Source organism: Budorcas taxicolor, chromosome 1 (genome assembly GCF_023091745.1).
Source record: "Budorcas taxicolor isolate Tak-1 chromosome 1, Takin1.1, whole genome shotgun sequence".
NCBI lineage: Eukaryota > Metazoa > Chordata > Mammalia > Artiodactyla > Bovidae > Budorcas > Budorcas taxicolor.
This window is the reverse complement of record NC_068910.1, coordinates 196,316,225-196,337,786: the sequence shown is the minus strand read 5'-3', so window position 1 is coordinate 196,337,786 and position 21,562 is coordinate 196,316,225. Positions and strand designations below refer to the sequence as shown.

Below are 21,562 nucleotides of genomic sequence, written 5' to 3'. Positions count from 1 at the left end.
CAGTATATATAGTCAGTACTCAATGCTCAGTTGCTTAGTCGTGTCTGATTCTTTGTGCCCCTAGGGACTGTAGCATGCTAGGCTCCTCTGTCTATGGGACGTTTCAGGCAAGAATATTGGGGTGACACAAAAATAAGCTCAATATGGATTAAATAGCTAAATGTGAGACCAGCACTATAAAACTTCTAGAGGAAAACATAGGCAGAACTCTGACAAATCACAGCAACATCTTTTTTGATCCATCTCCCAGAATAATGGAGATAGGAACAAAAATAAACAAATGAGACCTACTTAAGCTCAGCAACTTTTGCACAGCAAAGGAAAACAATAAACAAGATGAGAATACAACCCACAGATTGGGAGAAAATATTTGCAAATAATATGACCGATAAGGGGTTAGTCTCCAAAATTTACAAACACTTAAATGATGCTTAACATCATCAAAACAAGCAATCCACTCAAAAAATGGGCAGAAGATCCAAACAGACATTTCTCCAAAGAGAATATACAGATGACCAACAGTCATATGAAAAGATGTTCAACACTGCTAGTTATTGGAGAAATGTAAATCAAAACTACAGTGAGACACCTCACATCAGTCAGAATGTCTATCATTTAAAAATTCACAAACAAATGCTGGAGAGGGTGTGGAGAGAAAGGAACCCTCTTACACTGTTGTTGGGAATGTAAATTAATACAGCCATTACGGAGAACAGGATGGAGCTTCCTTAAAAAAACCAGAAATAGAGCTACCATATGACCTTGCGATCCTACTCCTGAGCATATATCCAGAGAAAAGCATGATCTGAAAGGATACAAGGACCCCAGTATTCATGACAGCACTGTTTACAATAGCCAAGTCATGGAAGCAAACTAAATGTCCATTGATAGAGGAATGGATACAGAAAATGTGGTACATATGTACAATGGAATATTCCTCAGCCATTAAAAAGAATGAAATAATGCCATTTGCAGCAACATGGATGGACCTAGAGAGTGTCATACTGAGTGAAGTAAGTCAGATAAAGAAGGAGAAATATTGTATGACATTCCTTGTATGTGGAATCTAAAAATAAATGATACAAATGAACTTGCTTACAAAACAGAAAGACTCACAGACTTAGAAGACAAACTTATGGTTGCCAGTGGGGAAGGGATAGTTAGGGAGTTTGGGAAGGTCACATATACACTGCTATATTCAAAATAGATAACCAACAAGGAACATGGAGCTCTACCCAATGTTATGTGTCAGCTTGGATGGGATGGGGGTTTGGGAGAGAATGGATACATATATATGTATGGCTGAGTCCCTTCACTGTTCACCTGAAACTGCCACAACTGTTAATCAGTTATACCCCAATACAAAATAAAAAGTTTAAAGTTTGAAAGAAAAAACAAAGAACACTGGAATGGGATGCCATTTCCTCTTCCAGGAGATCTTCCTGGCCCAGGGATCTGTCCTAAGTAATATATTTGAGTTAGAATGATTCTGTCCAGGTTCTTTGAAATTTCTTTCTATATTTTTATAGAGATTCAGTGTGCCCATTTTGCATGCTAGCAAATAATGTTCAAAATCCTTCAAGATAGGCTGCAACAGTACACGAACTGAGAACTTCTAGGTATACAAGCTGGATTTAAAGAAGGTAGAGGAACTAGACATCAAATTGCCAACATCTGTTGGATCATAGGAAAAGCAAGGGACTTCCAGAAAAACATCTACTTCTGCTTCATTGACAACACTAAAGCCTTTGACTGTGTGGATCACAATAAACTGTGGAAAATTCTTAAAGAGAAGGAAATACCAGGCTACCTTACCTACCTCCTGAGAGGAGAAACCTGTATGCAGGTAGCAACAATTAGAACCGGACATGGAATAATGGACTGGTTCAAAATTGGGAAAGGAGTACATCAAGGCCATATATTGTCACTCTGCTTATTTAACTTAAATGTACAGTACATCGTGCTAAATGCCAGGCTGGATGAATCACAAGGTGGAATCAAGATTGCTGGGAGAAATATCGATAACCTCAGATATGCAGATGATACCGCCCTAACGGCAGAAAGCGGAAAGGAACTAAAGATCCTCTTGATGAAACTGAAAGAGGAGAGTGAAAAAGCTGGCTTAAAATTCAACATTCAAAAAACAAAGATCATGGCTTCCAGACCTATCACTTCATGGCAAATAGATAGGGAAAAAGTGTAAACAGTGGCAGATTTTTTTTTCTTGGGCTCCAAGAAAATTTCTACATGACTATAAGCCATAAAATTAAAAGATCTTGATTCCTGGAAGAAAAATTATGCAAACCTAGAGAGTGTCTTAAAAAGCAGACATTACTTTTCTAACAAAGATCTGTATAGTCAAAGTTATAGTTTTTCCAGTAGTCATGTATGGATGTGAGAATTGGACCATAAAGAAGGCTGAGTGCCAGTGAACTGATGCCTTCAAATTGTGGTGCTGCAGAAGGCTCTTGAGAGTCCCTTGGACAGCAAGGAGAACTAACCAGTCAATCCTAAAGGAATCAGTCCTGAATATTCATTGGAAATACTGATGCTGAAGCTGAAACTCCAATACTTTGGCCACTTGATGTGAAGAGTCAACTCAATGGAAAAGACCTTGATGCTGGGAAAGATTTAGGGAAGGAGAAGGGGGCAACAGAGGATGAGATGGTTGGATGGCATCACAGACTCAAGGGACATGAGTTTGAGCAAGCTCTAGGAGGTAGTGAAGGACAGGAAGGCCTGGTGCGCTGCAGTCTGTGGGGTTTGAAAGAGCTGAATGGGACTTAGTGACTAGACACAACAAGAGGTTCAGCTGGTTTACCACAGGACACTCCTAGGTCGCATGTCTTTTCTTTTTCCCTCCTTTAGTTGAGTTTGCTTATGTTGGTTCTTTTATAATCTGAGTATTTGAAATCTTATACAATTAACTTTTCTTGCAGCCCGCCATTTACATCTTCATAAAGTGTTCAGTTTCATGATTTGTTTAGAGACATTTCATTTTGATAATTTACTACTTAACACGCAATGTGAATATTATCACATCTTCTAAGAAGGGCAGACATTTACTTCTTCATGGTAAATCCCTCACTTCCTAAGTGTGACTGGTTTAAGAAAGGGCATGTTCTTTACTTTCTACTGTTATTTCTCACTTATCATTCTTGTCTTTTAAATTCTACTTTCTTAGTTTATTTAAGAACTAATTTTCTAGTTCCAGAGGTTGGAGCTTAAAAGGAGGTTCTTTTCCCACTAAAACAGTAGGCCTTTACAAAAAGATATAGACTCACAGAGTATTAATAAAATACAAGCAGACTTAAATGATGCCTCTAATTCTTCTGATCCTCATGGGTTGCAGTGGAGAAGAGAGAGAATTCAAAGAGGGGTGTTAAAGGTTATGTTAGGCAGGGTTCAGCACAAGGATGGGTAGACTCATGCTCATAGCCTTTGGAGCATCAGAATATGGTCCCCTTTTTCATCAGTTTGGAGGGAGAATGGCTTCTCTCAGTAGGTCTCAGAAGGTATGTTTAATAGCACAGATCCTATGCGTATCGTGATGTCTCACAATGTCCTGGAAAGATGGTTGTTGGGTCTTCCCTTTCAGGTGACCAGTTAGGTATGGTCTTTTTATTTTCATTCAGGGGCAAGACTGTCCAAGGGTACCAGGGTAATAAGGTTTCTCAGGACTTGGCTTCTCAGGTATAAGGTAGTAACCAATCAGTTTCTGATAAATATTTAGTTCAAAGCCAGTCTGACTCATGAGTGTCAAATATCACATCAATGCCTACATTTAAATCACTATCTTATAATCAAGTTGCACTAGCTAGCTTTATATCTAAGACTTTTTACTATTTTAGGGGTTAGTCTGGTAACTAAAGAAAGAAGTTCTTATTACCAAGTGCCGTTTGCCGTAGGCACCATAAGGGTTATGTCTAAGGATTCCCACTAAAATGATAGGGATGAGTGTTAATATTTTCAACTTTAGGACAGAAGTGATCTTGGGCCTCATGTTGTGGGATGTAGCATAGGAAAGGACCTCTTTTGGATACAAATACTGCTTTCAGGTTTGAATTGTGCCCATTGTTCAAGCAGACACCAACTATGTATCCTTCTAATCCATTTATGCCCAGCATTTCAAGTTGATACATTTGTAGCTGGGGAGGCTAGTCTTCTGGTCCTGTTGTTTCACATTCCTTCTGCCCAGGGGAGTTGCTTTACACAGCTGAAATGGACATTTCTGCCTGGGAGGGGGACATCCCCATATAAAGTCAGGGGCCCTGGAGCCATGAAATTAGTTCAGATTCCTCATCTCTGTAAAGAAGGAGGAGAAGTTGAGTTGGCACATTGGTCAGAATAACTGAGAGCAGGTAGTAGAAAGCTGTGGTCATTGAATTGCATGTGATCTCTCATGGGAGGGATACCAAAACACTGGATATGTGAAATCATTAAACTGACAAACTGATTTTGAAGAGAGTTGAGTTGAAAGATCCCAACAATTATCATCTAAAACTCATTATCTTAAAATAGACATAATTATTGCTCTATTTGGTGGCAGAGCTAGAACTCAAAATCAGCATTTCGGACTCCTAAATTTTTTATCTCTAGGAAAAAATTTTTGGTTTTTCCCTTTCTCCTCTTTTTCTTTATAGGTTACATATGCTTAAAGCCCTAGTTCAGGCATCCTTTCCACCTGGAAATCTGCAAAGATCCTCTGTGTTTGGGTTTAGATGCCTTTTGTATGTGCCCTTTCCTGTATTCAAGTAGTTACTTGCATTACTGACTTTTAAAAATATTAAATTTGAATTGCTTGCTGTCTCTTCCACTAGTTTTATTTATCTTTCTATTTATAGAGCCTGGAGTGGTGCTGGGGACATGGTACCTCATTATTTACTGAAATGTTAACAGGTTGAATGACTTAAATGTGCACAAATGTAAGTACTAGTCAGGATTCCAGATTCTCTTCAAGAATTATACTCACAGAGCCTGAAATTAAAGGAAAACTAGAGCGAATGAATAAGATCTTGAGACTTCCCTGGTGGTCCAGTTGCTAAGGCAATGCTCCCAATGCAGGGGGCATAGGTTCGATCCCTGGTAAGGGAAGATCTCACATGTTGAATTGTGCAGCCAAAAAAAAAAAAAACAACTCAAAATCTTTAGTATAAGACTGACTTCTGCATCAGTGGGATACAATATAATATTAAAGGTGTTGAGATATACCTGGAAGATATTAGGTATAAACTAATCCAGTGACAGAAATGAAAAAGATGACAGAGTTCAAATAATACTTTAAAATATGCAGTTGGACTAGGATTAAATACACTAATCTGTGCCTAACAGGATGTTGAATAAAATTTTCTTCTTCATTCATATATATGTATGTATGAAAGTGAAAGTGAAGTCGCTCAGTCGTGTCCAACTCTTTGCGACCCGTGGACTGTAGCCCACCAAGCTCCTCCGTCCATGGGATTCTCCAGGCAAAAATACTGGAGTGGGTTGCCATTTCCTTCTCCAGGGGATCTTCCTGACCCAGGGATCGAACCCAGGTCTCCCACATTGCAGGCAGATGCTTTAACCTCTGCGATATATATATATATATATATTTCAAGGTGATTCAGTTTTATACATGTGCATATATATGTATACACATATATATAATAAAATTATTTTGCTGTACACCAGAAACTAACAGATTGTGAATCAACTATACTTATTTGAAAACAAAACAAAAAACTTTCCTCTTACCTCAGAATTAGAATCCAGGATCTCACAACAAGGGACAAAATGTCTAACTTTCAAAAGCCAATCAATTTGGTCCAAATATAAGGGGCCTTTAAGCTATCATTAAGACCATTTCTCCTTCCCATTCCTTAAAATCCTGGGAAAGGAAATAGGGTGTTCCAGCTATCTATTGCAGGTAACAAGTCACTCCAAAGCTTTAGTGGCTTAAAATGACAATACTCATTTTACTATCTGTCATGGTTTCTAAGATCAGGAATTTGGAAATACCTTGGAAGGGCAATTCTGACTCAGGGTCTTATATACACTTAAAAGTCAGATGAGTGGCTGGACTTGGAACAGCAGGGGGCTGGAGCACCTGGGGGCTGACCAGGAATTTCTCTTTGTTCAGTCTTAGGACTTCTCCATGTGGTTTCTTTACATGGCTTGTTTGAGCTTATTCATAGCATGGTGGCTTCTGAGCAGTCAGACTACTGACCTGGTAGCTCAGAGCTCCAAGCACAAGTGTTGCAGCTAGGAAGGCATAGTTATATTTATGACTTAATCTCAGAATTTACAACAGGTCACTTCTGCCATATGCTACTGGTGAAATAGTCACAAAAGTGGGGCTACTTTTAAAGGGAAGGAGCATAGACCCTACTTCTCTATTTAATAATGTCAAACTCACATTTAAAAAAAACTAGACATGTAGTATGGGAGATACTAGATTGGTGGCTCTCTTTGGAAAACACAGTCTGTCAAAAGGATCGTATCTGTTATGGGTCCTTGGTCCAAGAACAGTGTGTGCTTTTTCGTAATGGGGAGGGGAGAGGGATATTCCCCTTTAAAATCTACTGAGGGTGAAGGTTACCAAATTATTATTTACAACAATTGGGTGTGCTTTCTTCCTCCAACTGAAAGTCTGCTTAGACAGCACATTTAATTTGCTGTTTACTTGCTTGAGCAAAGAGAAGTAAGATTGGAGAGAAGTGGGGAGTGGTGAGTAGCTGATATAATACTCACTGGAGTGGTAAGGATATATGACTTTCCTGGGGTCAAGTGAATGCTGTTGGTGCCTCACTAAGAGAACTTCCCAACAGGCAAGAGAACCCAAACAGCAAAAACCTGTGGCCCATAGCAGCCTACATCAAGGATTTGTGCACTGGGGAGACTAAATAATTGATGCAAGATAGCATGCATTTGGATGGCTACAACCTAGAGACTATCAGTGGCCTTTTAGAGTTCGTACAGAAATAAAGACAACAATCAAAGACAGAATTTCACCTTGTATTAGAGTCAGGGTGCAACCTGAGACACAGAACCAGTAGGATATTTATTATAAGGAATTGGCTAATGTAATTGTCAGGGCTGGATAATGAAGTCTGTGGTCTGTAGGGCAGGCAATCAGAAAGAAAAGATCAGGAGCATGTTGGAAACCATGCTGCTGCTGCTAAGTCACTTCAGTCGTGTCCGACCCTGTGTGACCCCATAGACGGCAGCCTGCCAGGCTCCCCCATCCCTGGGATTCTCCAGGCAAGAACACTGGAGTGGGTTGCCATTTCCTTCTCCAATGGATGAAAGTGAAAAGTGAAAGTGAAGTCGCTCAGTCGTGTCCGACCCTTGCTCAGTCATGTCTGACTCTTCGCGACCCCATGGACTGCAGCCTACCAGGCTCCTCTGCCCATGGGATTTTCCAGGCAAGAGTACTGGAGTGGGGTGCCATTGCCTTCTCTGGTTGGAAACCATGAGAACAGGCCAAAGCTTCTTGTCCACAGGTAGTAAGGAAGGAAGGTCATGAGAAGCCTGGAACCCTAATGGCATGAACTATTTGGAATTTCTGAGCTCATGGAAAGCCTAATCTCTTTTTGAATGAGCTTACTTGTTTAGGTCAGAGGTTAACCCACTCCAGTAATCTTGCCTGGGAAATCCTGTGGACAGAGGAGCCTGATGGGCTACAGTCCATGCGGTTGCAAAGAGTCAGACACAGCTGAGTGACTTTCACTTCACTTCACCCAGGATAGTCTTTCTTTTATTAACTTAAAGTCAGCTGATTAGGAACTTCTGTCACATCTGTAAAAACCTTCATAGCAGCACATAGATTAGTGTTAGATTAAATAACTCGGGAATGTAGTTCAGCCTAGCCAAGTTTATACATCCAAAAGCCATCACACAGCAGCAACCAATGTCTGAGATATGTGTCCTTTCCCTTCCTCCCTGTGCCAATACACCGGAGAAGCTGGAGCCTAGCTCCTTTCTCTCAGGAGTAAAACAGCAGAATATGTCCTTCCCCTATTCATGCTCCTGGGACTAGAAATATGGCTGCAGTGGGAAGGGAAAAGGTTTGATGGCTATAAACCACAATTTTAACAATTTTAATCAAATATGAAGTTATGAAATGTCATTAAGATACTTGCTGACTAGCAAGGAAAGGCTATTTAACAGCAAATTTGGGTACAATGATTGCAGATAAAATTCCACTGACTTGAGACAAGTAAATAACAAAGTGATGAGATTACAAAAATTAGAACTATTGCAGATGTTAAATAAGGAAGAAAAAAAAGTGACTAGAGTGGTCAGGGAAGGCTTGTTTCTAAAAGACAGGATTTGGACTGGGCCTTCTTAAAAGATCAACAGTTTATAAAGTGGGAGCAGAGGGGAAACTAGTAGGAATAAAGACTTAAGAGAAACATGTAATGTGGGGTGTCAGGACAGGGAGAACACTGGAGTGAAATCTCTGTGTTAAGGAGCTAAGTATTGATAGGGGCAAGGCTAGGCAGGATCTTGAGAGCTAGGCAGAGGAGTTGAGACTCAGTGAGGTAGTTGGTAGGAAATAGTGTATGTTCTTGAATGGGGAAAGCTTGAGGGAAGTTTTTTGTTTTGTTTGAATCTTTTAAAGACATTAATGTGACAGTAGCATAATATAGTTGGATTTTAGAAAAGAAGGACTAGGATTCAAGGGGACTAGTTAGGATGCTGTTGCAATATGCTAGACGGGAATTCACAAAAATCTGATCCAGATTCAAAAGGTAAAATAAATTGGAGGAGAAAGGAAAAGTCAGAAAAATATTTCAGAGACAAAAACAATAAAATTGATGACCAAATGGAATGTGATGGCAGAAAGAATAATTGAGTGTTCCTTGGTTTCTAGCTTGGGGAACTACAAAGATGGTGGTATTTCAAACATAAATGAGGAATTTAGGGACAGAAAATCTATTTGGGAGACCAAGATTGTTAATTCAGTTTGTGACTAAAGCTAAAGTAATGATTCAAAGTGGAAATATCCTGATAAAAGTTAAAAAAAAGAGAACATCCAGATTAGTTTAATAGCATTATGCATGAAGGACTGCAAGTTGGAGATCCAGGCCAGGAACTGAAGGGCTTGGAGGCACAGGTGGTGGTTTTTAAAATAATTCTTCCAGCTGAAGGTAGTGTCATTTAGAAGAGAAACGAATAAATAGGAACAGTTGGTTTATCCAGATGGTGTTAAAGAACAAAATGGGATTTGATTTCTGGACTGTGGTTTAAAATCCTGGAACTGATGAGTTTTTGGCAATGAACAAGGGAAATATGTCATGAAGACAAAAAAAAAAGGTTTCCTTTTTAAATTTTTTTGTTTTGGGGGGAAGAAATCATTGGGAAGGAAATAGCAAATTGTTCTTGGGGAAAGGGGAAAGAACTAAAGAGAACTGAATGAACAAATACTGGTCTCAAAGAAAGAATAACATTGTAGAAGACACCCAGTGTTTCAAAAGAGTTAATTATAGGTGAAAGGAAGCTGGATTTATTAATATTCTTTGAGATTTTACTATATGCCAGCACCATGGCAAATCCTTCATACAACATGGACATCTTTCTACATCAGTAAAGATCAGTATTATTATTTTAAACGGATGCATAGTGTAGTAGGAGGGTCATTCTGGTGCGCTACAATGAAGTCTCCTGTTCATACATTTTCCCAACCTTTTTATGTGCTCTCTTTTCTCAATACCAGATGAACTTAAAAAAAAATTTCAACAATTATGATTCAAATAATATATTAAAAAGTATACAAAATGTTTTCTATTATTTCCTGTCTCACCTCAATGATTATTAGTTTCCTTTGTATGTTTCCATAATTCCTTTATGTTGTACTTTTTATATTATATAAACAAATATAAATATGTACTCTTTTTTCCTTTCTTAAAAAACACATAAGGTAAAAAGCATCTTGTGTTCATCTCTTTAGGGTAAAATCTTAGATGTGATATTGCTGAATTGAAGGGTAGTTTCAGTTAGAATCTTAAACCTATTGCCCAGTTGCTCATCAGAAAAGTTGTATATAGCAACAGTGCATGAATGTCATAAAATCAAAATTTTATTTTCTACTTTCAGTATTCCATATATCTGAAGATGTATGGGAATCCAGAATAAATGTTTAAAAAATCATGATAATTCATAATACTAGTTTTGGTATCATACAGAAGTGATTATACAAAAGAATTTGGACTTAATTTATATACAAATGGACACAATCAGAAGGAAAGGTTTGATCTACCTTGTTATTTATTTTTCTATCTTATTGGGTTGATAGAGAGGTAGGAATGAAAAAATGGAAAAAATCAGTTATTTATTATTTAAAGAAATACAGTTTAATGAGACAAAGAATAATCATGATGAGAAACTGGGGCTGACTTAGGATGAGAGTGAAAAAAGGATAGACAATTTCACCGGAGCTTGTATAATGATAAGGCATATTGTCAGATCATCTCTTCCTATTACTTTAGGAAAAAAAAAAACTCCTGTTACAACCTCTGCTTTCTATTATTGAATTGATGCATGAGATTATAATGGAATTTAAAGCTATAATTCAACTGATGAACATGAACATTTGTCTTTTTTTCCTTCTTAAATAGACTTGATTGCCTGGAGAAATGGATACTTCTCCCTCCAAAAAATATCCAGTTAAAAAACGGGTGAAAATACATCCAAATACAGTAATGGTGAAATATACATCTCATTATCCTCAGCCTGGGGATGGTGGATATGAAGAAATCAATGAAGACTATGGAAGTTTTATGGAAGAAAATCCAAAGAAAGGCCTGCTCAGTGAAATGAAAAGAAAAGGAAGAACCTTCTTTGGAACCATGGATACCTGCCCTCCAACAGAAGACCCAGTGACCAATGAGATTGGACAGTTCCAAAGCTTTGCAGAAAAAAATATTTTTCAATCCAGAAAAATGTGGATAGTGCTGTTTGGATCTGCTTTGGCTCATGGATGTGTAGCTCTTATCACTAGGCTTGTTTCTGATCGTTCCAAAGTTCCATCTCTAGAACTGATTTTTATCCGTTCTGTTTTGCAGGTCTTATCTGTGTTAGTTGTGTGTTACTACCAGGAAGCACCCTTTGGACCAAGTGGATACAGACTGCGACTTTTCTTTTATGGTGTATGCAATGTCATCTCTATCACCTGTGCTTATACATCATTTTCAATAGTTCCTCCCAGCAATGGGACCACTATGTGGAGAGCCACAACCACTGTCTTCAGTGCCATTTTGGCTTTTTTACTTGTAGATGAGAAAATGGCTTATGTTGACATGGCTACAGTTGTTTGCAGCATCTTAGGTGTTTGTCTTGTCATGATCCCCAACATTGTTGATGAAGATAATTCTTTGTTAAATGCCTGGAAAGAAGCCTTTGGGTACACTATGACTGTGATGGCTGGACTAACCACTGCTCTTTCCATGATAGTATACAGATCCATTAAAGAGAAGATCAGCATGTGGACTGCACTGTTTACATTTGGTTGGACTGGAACAGTCTGGGGAATATCTACTATGTTTGTTCTTCAAGAACCCATCATCCCATTAGATGGAGAAACCTGGAGTTATCTAATTGCTATATGCATTTGTTCTACTGCAGCCTTCTTGGGAGTTTATTATGCCTTAGACAAATTCCATCCAGCTTTGGTCAGCACAGTACAACATCTGGAGATTGTGGTAGCAATGGTGTTGCAGCTTCTAGTGTTACATATATTTCCTAGTGTCTATGATGTCTTTGGAGGGGTAATCATTATGATTAGTGTTTTTGTCCTTGCTGGCTATAAACTTTACTGGAGGAATTTAAGAAGGCAGGATTATCAGGAAATACTAGACTCTCCCATTAAATGAATACTTGATTGTTATCCTGTTAATGTTCAGTTACTAATAGGTACACTGCCATTTTAATGTTCACCTATAAATGTTTTTTTTGTGTTGTATAACTGACAGAGTGCTATATATAATTAATATATGCAGATGTAGAAAAATTTATTCTAGTCTTCTAAATATTAAATTATGTGGAATATCATGAATCTGGTCTCTTTGCTGTTAACAATAAAAGGTAATTTTTATTATAAATTATTATTTATTATAAATAATAAAAGGTGGTAGAGAATGTCAGTTTTTAGCACTAAAGAACATAAGACTTGAAGAAATGACTCCTTTCCAGTGGAAATTCAGCAGTCCTAAAGATTAAGAAGTTAGAAAAAATGTTCATGTCCAGTGTTCTATAAGTGTTCAACAAAAATCCTTCAATAGTCAAAACTCTGTAAGATGAAATGCTGAATACCAAGCCCTGTTTTTGTCATCTGTTTGCATTAGGGAACTAGAGATGATTGGGCTGGGTAAAGTAGCTGGAGTTGAAGCAAGAAAGAGGCAAGAAAGGAAAGGAGTTGGTTTTTCACTGGCAATGGTGGTCATCCTACCTTAGGAGAGGAAACTGTCTTCTCCTTGCCCTGGCCATATCAAGCAATGCATAGGAAATGGAGGTAGGGAGAACATGGATTCCTGCCACTCTACTTAGTCTATGCCATTTTGTGTCGTATGGTGTGAGACTGAATGCTGCAGGAGGGTCTACTCATCCTCAGTTATGCCGGTCTCTTCCAAACCTGCCCTTGTTTATGATTTTGTAGCAAGTACATGTGTGAGCTGCAGCAAAGGTACTCCTTACTCCTGGAAAAGACAATAACGGTAATCACAGTACAGCAGAAAACTGACAACTTCGTGTACTGGATTCTTTTCAAAAGAGCTGCTGGTGCTTCAATTGTGTCCAACTCTCTCACCACAGAGACAGCAGCCTACCAGGATCCCCTCCCCCTGGGATTCTCCAGGCAAGAACACTGAGTGGGTTGCCATTTCCTTCTCCAATGCATAAAAGTGAAACTGAAGTCGTTCAGTCGTGTCTGACTCTTCGCGACCCTGTTGACTGCAGCCTTCCAGGCTCCTCCGTCCATGGGATTTTCCAGGCAAGAGTACAAGTCTGTAAAACTGCATAAGGTAGCATTAATTTGGATCCAGTCTGGGAAGTTTTTACTAATTTAGCACAAACAAATGTTGATATGTTACTGGTTATTAAGTTACTGTTATTGAGCTATCTTAACTTCAGATACACTCATCTATAACTTTCCTATGTGATACTATGGCTCAGACTCTACAAACTACATTTGTCCTATGCCAGCCGGTATCTTGCTAGGTTAGAGGTGATAGCTGCTCTCTGTAGTTACCACATCTGGGCTACTTCAGTATTCTTTTTTTGCTTTTCCAGTCCATCAACACCCAGTGGTAAGTTCTCTGTTGTGATATCTTTTGATTTCTGTTCTCTTGACTAACATGCCTTTGGACAATACCCCAAAGGAACCCACAGCCATTTGTAGGGTGTTTGTGTTTTTGGGAAAATGTTAACATTCAGATTTTCTGGGAATTACTGGCTCGCAATAGAAATTATGCAAATTGAAGCAAAGAAACGAAAAGATTTGAAAAAAAATGAACAGATCTTGGAATGACCTGTACTAAGGAATAAGAAATTTAGCATAAATGTAAGTGTAGTCACAGAGAAAGAGAGAACAGGCAGAAAAAAATACTTGAAGAAATGCTGGCCAAGAGTCTTCCAAATTCAATAAAAAGATACAATAACCAGCAATCCACACATCCAGGGAAATAAGTGAACCCCCCCAGCAGCATAAATACAAAGAAAACCACACCTAGAAACATAGTGTAACTGTTGATAAACTAAGATAAAGAAACAAATCTTAAAAGCAGCCTGACCTACAGAAAAACAATGATAAGAATTACAGCTAGCTTCTCATCAGAAACAGTGGAGGCCAGAAAGCAACAGAATGACAGTTTAAAGTGCTGTTAAGAAAACCCTTTCATGTCTTCTCATTGCCTATAGTATAAAACAAAGGCCCTTAACTTGCATAACCCACTCTTGCTTACACTTTGTCATCTTTTGCTCTAGCAATATTCTACTGTTGTGTACTTCCTTTTTTAAAAAACTAAAAAAATATTTTTATGGAGGCCCCTCTATGTGAAAAGCCCTTCTCTTCTTTGCCTACTTATTTGCCTTGACTAGCCTGATCACACACACACCTCCCCTCACATTGTGGCCTAATGTCTCCCTGTAGACATCTATTGCTGTATTTACTATACAAATAATAAGTATCAGTTTAAATTTCATTCTCTGACATTGGATGGAGCTCCTTTAAGACTGATTTTTAGATCTCTGGTATGTATTGTAGTGCTTAACACAGATTGAACTCAATAAATTTTTGTTTAATTAATTCCCATAAAAGAGTAGTAATACTCAACCCAGAAAGTGAATTGTTACCAGGGTTCACTAATTTCTACACTTCACAGTCAAGCCTGTGATTAGTGACTGCTTACTGATTTAGTAGGTAGGATTTTGTTTTTGTTTGTTTTGTCCTATGTAGTCCTTACAGTGATATTAAACCAGATCATTCTCTCTAATCATTTCTAACTACAAGTCCTCAATAGTTTCCTGGGAAAGGTCTTGAGACACGGAGACTCATTTTTCCTTTCCTTGTCTTCTCAAATTCTTTCCTCTGGGATGAATCAAGTGAACTACCTATATGTTCTTATCCTAGATTGGTTAGCTACCTGTATCGGAAACCCCATTTCTAGTCCATAGGTTCGTAAGTTTTGACCTAAATATTGTTGCCTGATTCTGGCTAGTCCACTCAGAACTAATTAGCAGGGTTGATTCCCATTTTTGGTTTGAGTTCTGCTAAAAGAGAGGAAGAAGAAGTCAAGCACATGTTTCTATTTGGAAGTTGGGGAGACAGTGTGAAAGGTCTCTGGGACAACACCCACCCCTTACAAACATGGGCTCCATACGTCTAAGTACACTATTGAGCAATTCCATACATGACTTCCTGTCTATCTACCCCAATGCTTTCCTCTCATTTCTGTTTCCTTATTTTTATTCTTCAATTCCTTCTCTTTCTCTTGTATTTTTTGTTTTTCTTTCTTTCTTTCTTGAGTTCCTGGTAAGAATAGGGTGATGAGGGAACATTTAAAGAAAAGTTAAAAGGAAAACATGTATTTACAGGAAACTAAAATCCTTTTATGAAAAAATTCTCTCCCTTCTTTTATTACTTAAACAGATGGCACACAGTAGTAGTTAAGAGATCTGGATCAAAATCTCACAGTCTGTTCAGATCATTGACCCATTCAAAATACATAATCCCTTACAAAATAAAATCTAAAATTAAACGACTTCAGCATATTTTTTTTCTGGGCTTATTTTCCCCATTTATGGAAGTGGTTTAAGCTACCTGATAGCAAGGACTATTTTACCTGTTATGTTTGTATTCACATTCTCCTAATCCCATCACATGTTAAAAAACTAAAGCTGAACTGAGCCAGGTGTAGCTAAGTTTGTTATGAGCCAGGTGTACCTAACAGTTTGTTATGTGAAACTATTTTGGAGAAATAGTTTCAACCTCTGGACAATGGGTTTATACAGCTTCAAAAATGAATTAAATATCTCAATCCATAAACTTTATAAGATGTATCAACAAATAAAACTATTGTTAGAGCTATAACAATAGTGTGGGCTGCTGTAACAAAATGCCATAGACTGGGTGGCTTAAACAACAATTAAACTTCTCACGGTTTTGGAGATTGGAAGTCCCACGTCCGGATGCCAGCATGGTTAGTTTCTGGTGAACACTCTCTTCCTGGTTTGCACATGGCTGCTTTCTCACTGTGTCTTTTAGTTGTGAGGACAGACAGCAAGACAGTGTCTACGTTTCTGCCGTCACTTCTTATAAAGGACACTAATTCTATAGGATTAGGGCCCCACTCTTATCACCTCAGTTAACCTAAATTATCTCTGAAAGGCCTTGTCTCCAAGGGGGGGTTAGAGCATCAACACAGGAATTTTGAGAGGGGACACAATTCAGTCCATAGCAGCCATGATAAAATATACAAAGGTATTTAGATCCTTAGAATAAATCCAAAATCCACTTACATTATTAACTTTAGATCCTAATTACAGGATACAGATGCAGTTGCTGCCCAGATTTTCCTGGTCCACTTGCCCTCTCAACTTGAGGCCAGGAAGGGGGCACAGGTGATTTATGCTTGACCGTGTGATCCTATATATGGCAAGTGAACCATATTCCTCTATTAGGATACAAATGAATAATTCTGAAGTTAAATACAGAAAAGCATAAATGAATGAAATTGGGGATTGAAGCTGTACTAATGCCTTAAACAATACTTACTGATGATCTACCATGTGCTAGAATCTGCCTGCAAAGTGGGAGACTTGGGTTCGATCCCTGGGTCCAAGATCCCCTGGAGAAGGAAATGGCAACCCACCCCAGTATTCTTGCCTGGACAATTCCATGTGTTACAGTCCATGGGGTCGCAAAGCGTCAGAGAAGACTAAGTGCCTAACACTACCATGTGCTAGGTACTGGGGAAAAACAGTACTGACTGACATGATTTCTGATTTGAGTTTACAATCCAGGTAGGGGTAGGGAGGTCTTCCCAGGTGGTAAAGAATCCCCTTGCCAGTGCAGGAGACGCTGGTTGTATCCCTAGGAAATGGCAAAAAGCTCCAGGATTCTTGCCTGGCAAATTCCATGGAGAGAGGAACCTGGTGGGCTTCAGATCCATGGAGTCACAAAAAGTCTGGCTCTTTCAGCAGCTGGATGGGGAAAACACCTGTGCACTTACCAGGCTTCCCTGGGCGGCAAACGCCTAAGCAGAGCCACAGGGATGGCTGGGGAGGAAGAGGCAGGTGATGGGGTCTGAAGCTCCGGCGTGGGGAGAACCAATTTACTGATTGCAGGTGTCTGGGGCTGGGCAGCTAAGAAAGAACAGACCTGTCACCGAAAGTCACTGTCCTCACAGCAAGGCTACGGCAACCAAGAATGGAAGCTATCCACGCACCAGGGCGCTTCGAAGGCCCTCAGACTCAGCTTATTTTGGTTTGCGGTTCAAGTTAAGGACACGTCTTACATTTTTCTCTCAGGACTCTACGTTCAGGCCTTTTTGTTTGCTTCTCATTTTCGCTCCCGTCCCTAAGAACTTTCCGCTGGTAAGACCTTCTTCAGGTGCAGAACCAGAAGGAAGCTCCCAGAGCAGTCGGGGCTTAACTCGGAAAGCAGTCAGTTCTGCTGTGGAATCTCCTGTGGCGCTGAGGAGGAAGGCCCCAGAATAGTCAGCCAGAGACACAGAAGCAACAACACCCAGAAACTGGCAGGGCGCGTCTGTCTCTCTCACTCCCTCTCCACCGAGTAGCCTCAGCTCGACACCTAGCACAGCAATTGATTGACAGGCGGGCTCGCCCAATCCCAGAGCGGCGAAGACCGCCCTCGCGTCAGTGATAGGAGGGAAGGGGAAGACTCAACCTATCAGATTAGGCAGGGAGAGGGGTTTCCTGTCCGCGCGGGTCCGCCCAGGGCCTCGCGACCAGTCGGCGCTGCAGCCCCGCCCTCCCGCCGCGCACGCCCCGCCTCTCTCCCCAGAGCTACGCGGCGGCAGAGCGGAGGCCTCGTGCCGTAACGGCCATCGCGGCGGCCGTGGCGGCGTCCCTGCCCTCCTCAAGTGAGCTGGCGCCGCCCGGGCTTGGCAGAGGGGAGGTGAGACGGTCCTGCCGGCAGGCAGACGCACAGACAGCCTTTTCTCGTCTGGGGCATCTACATAGCCCGTTACTTGCCGCGGAGCTTCCTCTTCCCTGCTGAAGTTAGCTCCCGGGGCGCCGTCTGCCGGCTCGGAGCGAAGCCGGAGGGGGCGGGGAGGCCGCTTGGTCGGGCCTGGGCTTTTTGCCTCGCGGCTTCGCGCGACCCTCCGGCCACTGCCCTGGGCGGCGCAGCCCTACGACCTTCCTGTCCCTTCCTGGAGCGTCGGGTCTGGGTGAGCGCTGCGGCCGGCCGTCCCTGGAGGCTGGGAGGTCGAGTGTGTGGCGTGCACCCTCCTCCTTTTCTTTACCTCTCAAAGTCCTGACGGCTTTGTGGCGCATTCCGAGGCCGCGGTGGCGTTGGAGAGGGGCGCTTACCTCTAGGAGTGGGAGGGAGCCGTTCCGGGTGCGGAGGATGGACATCCTCGGGATGCGCCTCCCGCCCCTCCCCCCACCCAGCCCCCTGCCGTTTCCCTCGTTGGGAAATCTGGGTTATTATAATATCATGGATTCGTACGTGAGTTACTTGGGCTGTAAGCTTTTGACTTGAGTTGTAATATATCCGGGGGAAAAATGTATCTTGGTAGTTGGTTTTGTAACCTTTCCTATGTGTGTCCATGAAAGTTTGCTATTAGAAGCTCGGGAAGCTGAATTTTGTGCGGGACTGAGAACCCTTACTTTATAGACGCCCAGTTTAGTGTCACACTAATGAACTAGTCACTTAAAAAATAATTCTACCCGTTAACTTTGGCAAGAAACCAGGGGAGTTAGGAAAGGATGAGTTGAAGAAATTTCTATCCCCATCTTGGGTGGTGAGCAAAAAAAAGCTCACTGTCCAGTCAGGACGAGTAAATGTTGCAAGAGGTATTCACTTTTAAAAATCTTACTTTGGTAGATGTAAGAAAGACCAACCATACAGTTTATTAAGCAGATGGAAAGCGCTGTGTCTCAACCTTCAGGGAGTTTACAGAGTAAATGGGGAATAATCCAAGAAGAAGGTTCTGTTTGTCTGGTAATTGTCGTAATGTTCAGTTCTTAAATAGGTATCCCTCATCGTTTGATAGAAACTCGAGATCTGTGCTTTGGTTGATGAATAGTTTTATTTCATTTTTATTGCAAACTTTACCATTTTCTTCTTTGGAAAATTCTGAACAGTTTGCAGAATGTTCAAGATTTCTCAGCTGTGCTTGTTCATATATTAAATTTTAAACTTGTTTGTTCTGTTTTTCTAAATATTTAGTCTAGATTTTACTAGTGCTTTCAGGTCCTTGAAAATAAAACTTGAAACAACAGGGTACGTTTTGTTAGATATTGGAATATGTTTTAGGCCACTGGATTTTTTGCACCTTTGAGAACTTCCCTGCCAAAACTCAAGGTAGATTTGATGCAAATTTTATAAATCACTTGTCAGGAAGACTTAATAAATCCATATCCTGTCTATTTTATTCTTTTATAGTTTAACAATTTTTACAATTTATTTACCTTTGTAATATGGAAAAATACCAGATATTTTTCTGCCTACACCAGAAGACTAAATGATTTTCTTATTTCGTCAATAAGTAGAATTGGAGGAAACTATTGAAATCACTAAGCATTTAACAAATTCTCTGTTAATACTTTGCTGTGCTGTTTTAGGAAGACAATTGACAGGGCCAAAAATGACATTTAAAGATTATTTAATAAGGCAACAATTCTGTCTGGATGTTCCTCACTTTATTTGAAAGATAGAATTTATAGTCTTCCTTCAAAACTGATTCCATACGCTGACTTTGTTTTGGTGATATTTATCATGCCTTAAACTACCCAGGCATAAGCCCTAGTTTTATCTTAAGACTTCCTCTCACCACATAACATTGCCCAATTTTTGTCAGCCATTTTCTGAAATTTCTTTCAGATATCTGTTCTAACCACTCGTTTTCTTTTTTCCCCCCAGTAGCTTTTAACCGGATTTTCTGCCTCTTTTCTCCCTGCTTAGTATGTTCTGGCTTCTGCCTTGTTCTAAAATAGTGCTTCCACCGCCCTCACTGTTAAACCAGCATTAGTTCCCTGTTATTTAGAGTATAGTTCAGAATTCCCAGCCTTCTAACAGTCTGCTCAAAACCTGTTTTTTTCTAATGATAACAGTAATTCTCTATAGGAGCTGTCCATCCTAACAGAAACCAATCTCTTGTTCTCATCTAGATTGTGTATTTTTCTGCCTTCATGTCTGTTGACACTTTGCCTGTTTATTGCTAGTATTTTTTAAAAGAAATTTTCCTCCTTAAATTAAGTGGCAAGTAAAGTCAGATTTTGTTGACATTTCACATTTGGTCCTTCTGCACAGCCTTCTAGATCTTTCTGTTTCTGTGTTGTTGCTTTCCTTTGAACCCACAGCCCTTACTGTTTTATCATTTCTTTGGTTTTTAATATGTGGACTTGTATTATAATACTACGGAACAATATTGTGGGAATGTTGAATCCATCCTTCCATTTTATACATAGGGAAAATGTAATCTATACAGACTAAGTTCACTGAAATTCACCTAGTGACCCTGGCAGAGCTGACTTACATATACCTTAATTTCCTACTTGATTTCCTAACTCAAGTTCTGTATATTAAAATTTATGTGTGTATTCTTATGAAACTATACTTCTTTTCATCTCTTGCAGTGTCATTTTGTATTGTTTGCTTCACATTACTTTGCGTTTTGTGTATTAATTAGATTCAGAACTTCTGTATGAGGGGAGGGGAACCTTTATGACCTGAATTGTTTGAATCATTGAAACAGTGATTTAAAGTCTACAGGAAGTCTTTCTCTAGCTTGTTGGGTATATTAACAGCATTAACTAAAATAATATTGGTGTGTCCACTGTTGAGTCCTATGACCCATTAAAAATGAATCTCTTACAAGTTTTACTGTTGGATTTTAGTTTGAATTTCTTGAAAAAGAGAAACTCTTTGGGAGCCTTGAAAGTAAATGTGAACGATGTCTTACTTGTAAGGCATCTGAGTTTATTGATCTAACTAAATGCTCTTTTTGATAGAACAGGAACACTTTTCGCTAATTTTTTCATTTTGTTCTGTCAAGAACCAGATTGTTGAGCAATTTGTTTATTGAGCAGAACATTCTGAAAATCATTTGTTCCACTTGGAAAGTTGGAGAGCTTTTGTATGTTTGTTCTTCACACTCTGCCCCCCACCCCCACCCCAACTCTAAAGTTTCTGTTAAAACCAGCAGCATAGAGTTTCCTTGGTATTTTTCTTAATATTTATGTAACAAGACAAGTAGCACAGAAAAATTAGGTGAAATATCTCAGGAGGGTATGCTTGACATTTTTGGCCTGAAACAAATTAGAAGCTATTTTTGTTTTATTTTTTGGTTGTTTGTGAATGGCTTATTTTTATTTGTTTAAATAAATTATCTGCTAAAATAAACTGTTGAAACACTGATTCTCTTGTTCTTTATTCCTGAAATTGTACTTAAGGAGTGCTAAATTGGATAAGTGTGCTATGAGTAATTTCTGTTCAAACAGACCAGTTGAATAAAGCAGTGAGAGTATGCCTTGGGGAAATCTTTTAAAAAAATGAATGCATCTAAAAAGGTTCTTTTTTTTTCCCCTTGGTGAACCAGCCTTCCAAAAGTCTCAGTACATGCTTCAAAATCATGTTGCACTTAGATCAGTTCAGATAATAAATATAACAAAGAATTTAGTATTCCTTGTACTCTATGCCTAATCCAGGTATATATGAAAACATTTTATTAAACAATGCATTGGAAAAGTTTTTGGAAATGCTTGATCACTTCCAGATACAGTATGTTTTTAAGTAACATTATTTTTAGGTACATTTAGAATACCTTCTGTACCACCTCTCAATTTGCTGCCTGGGAAGTCAGTCTGTTTGTTTTTTTTATTCCCCCCTCATTTT

General features: G+C 39.5%; 2 protein-coding genes across 2 annotated transcripts in view; both read left to right on the top strand.

Moving 5' to 3' along the window:
• Positions 1–10,619: 10,619 nt before the first annotated feature.
• SLC35G2 (solute carrier family 35 member G2) lies at positions 10,620–11,855 on the top strand. The gene has a single exon (XM_052647949.1). It carries the CDS (start codon positions 10,620–10,622, stop codon positions 11,853–11,855), a length of 1,236 nt encoding a protein of 411 aa, XP_052503909.1.
• A 5,663-nt stretch (positions 11,856–17,518) lies between these two features.
• The window catches only part of NCK1 (NCK adaptor protein 1), a 70,387-nt gene continuing 66,343 nt past the window's right edge, over positions 17,519–21,562 (top strand). Inside the window, exon 1 of the mRNA XM_052641980.1 lies at positions 17,519–17,617. The gene's annotated coding sequence lies outside the window, so the exon portion shown is untranslated. The remainder of the gene's footprint in view (positions 17,618–21,562) is intronic.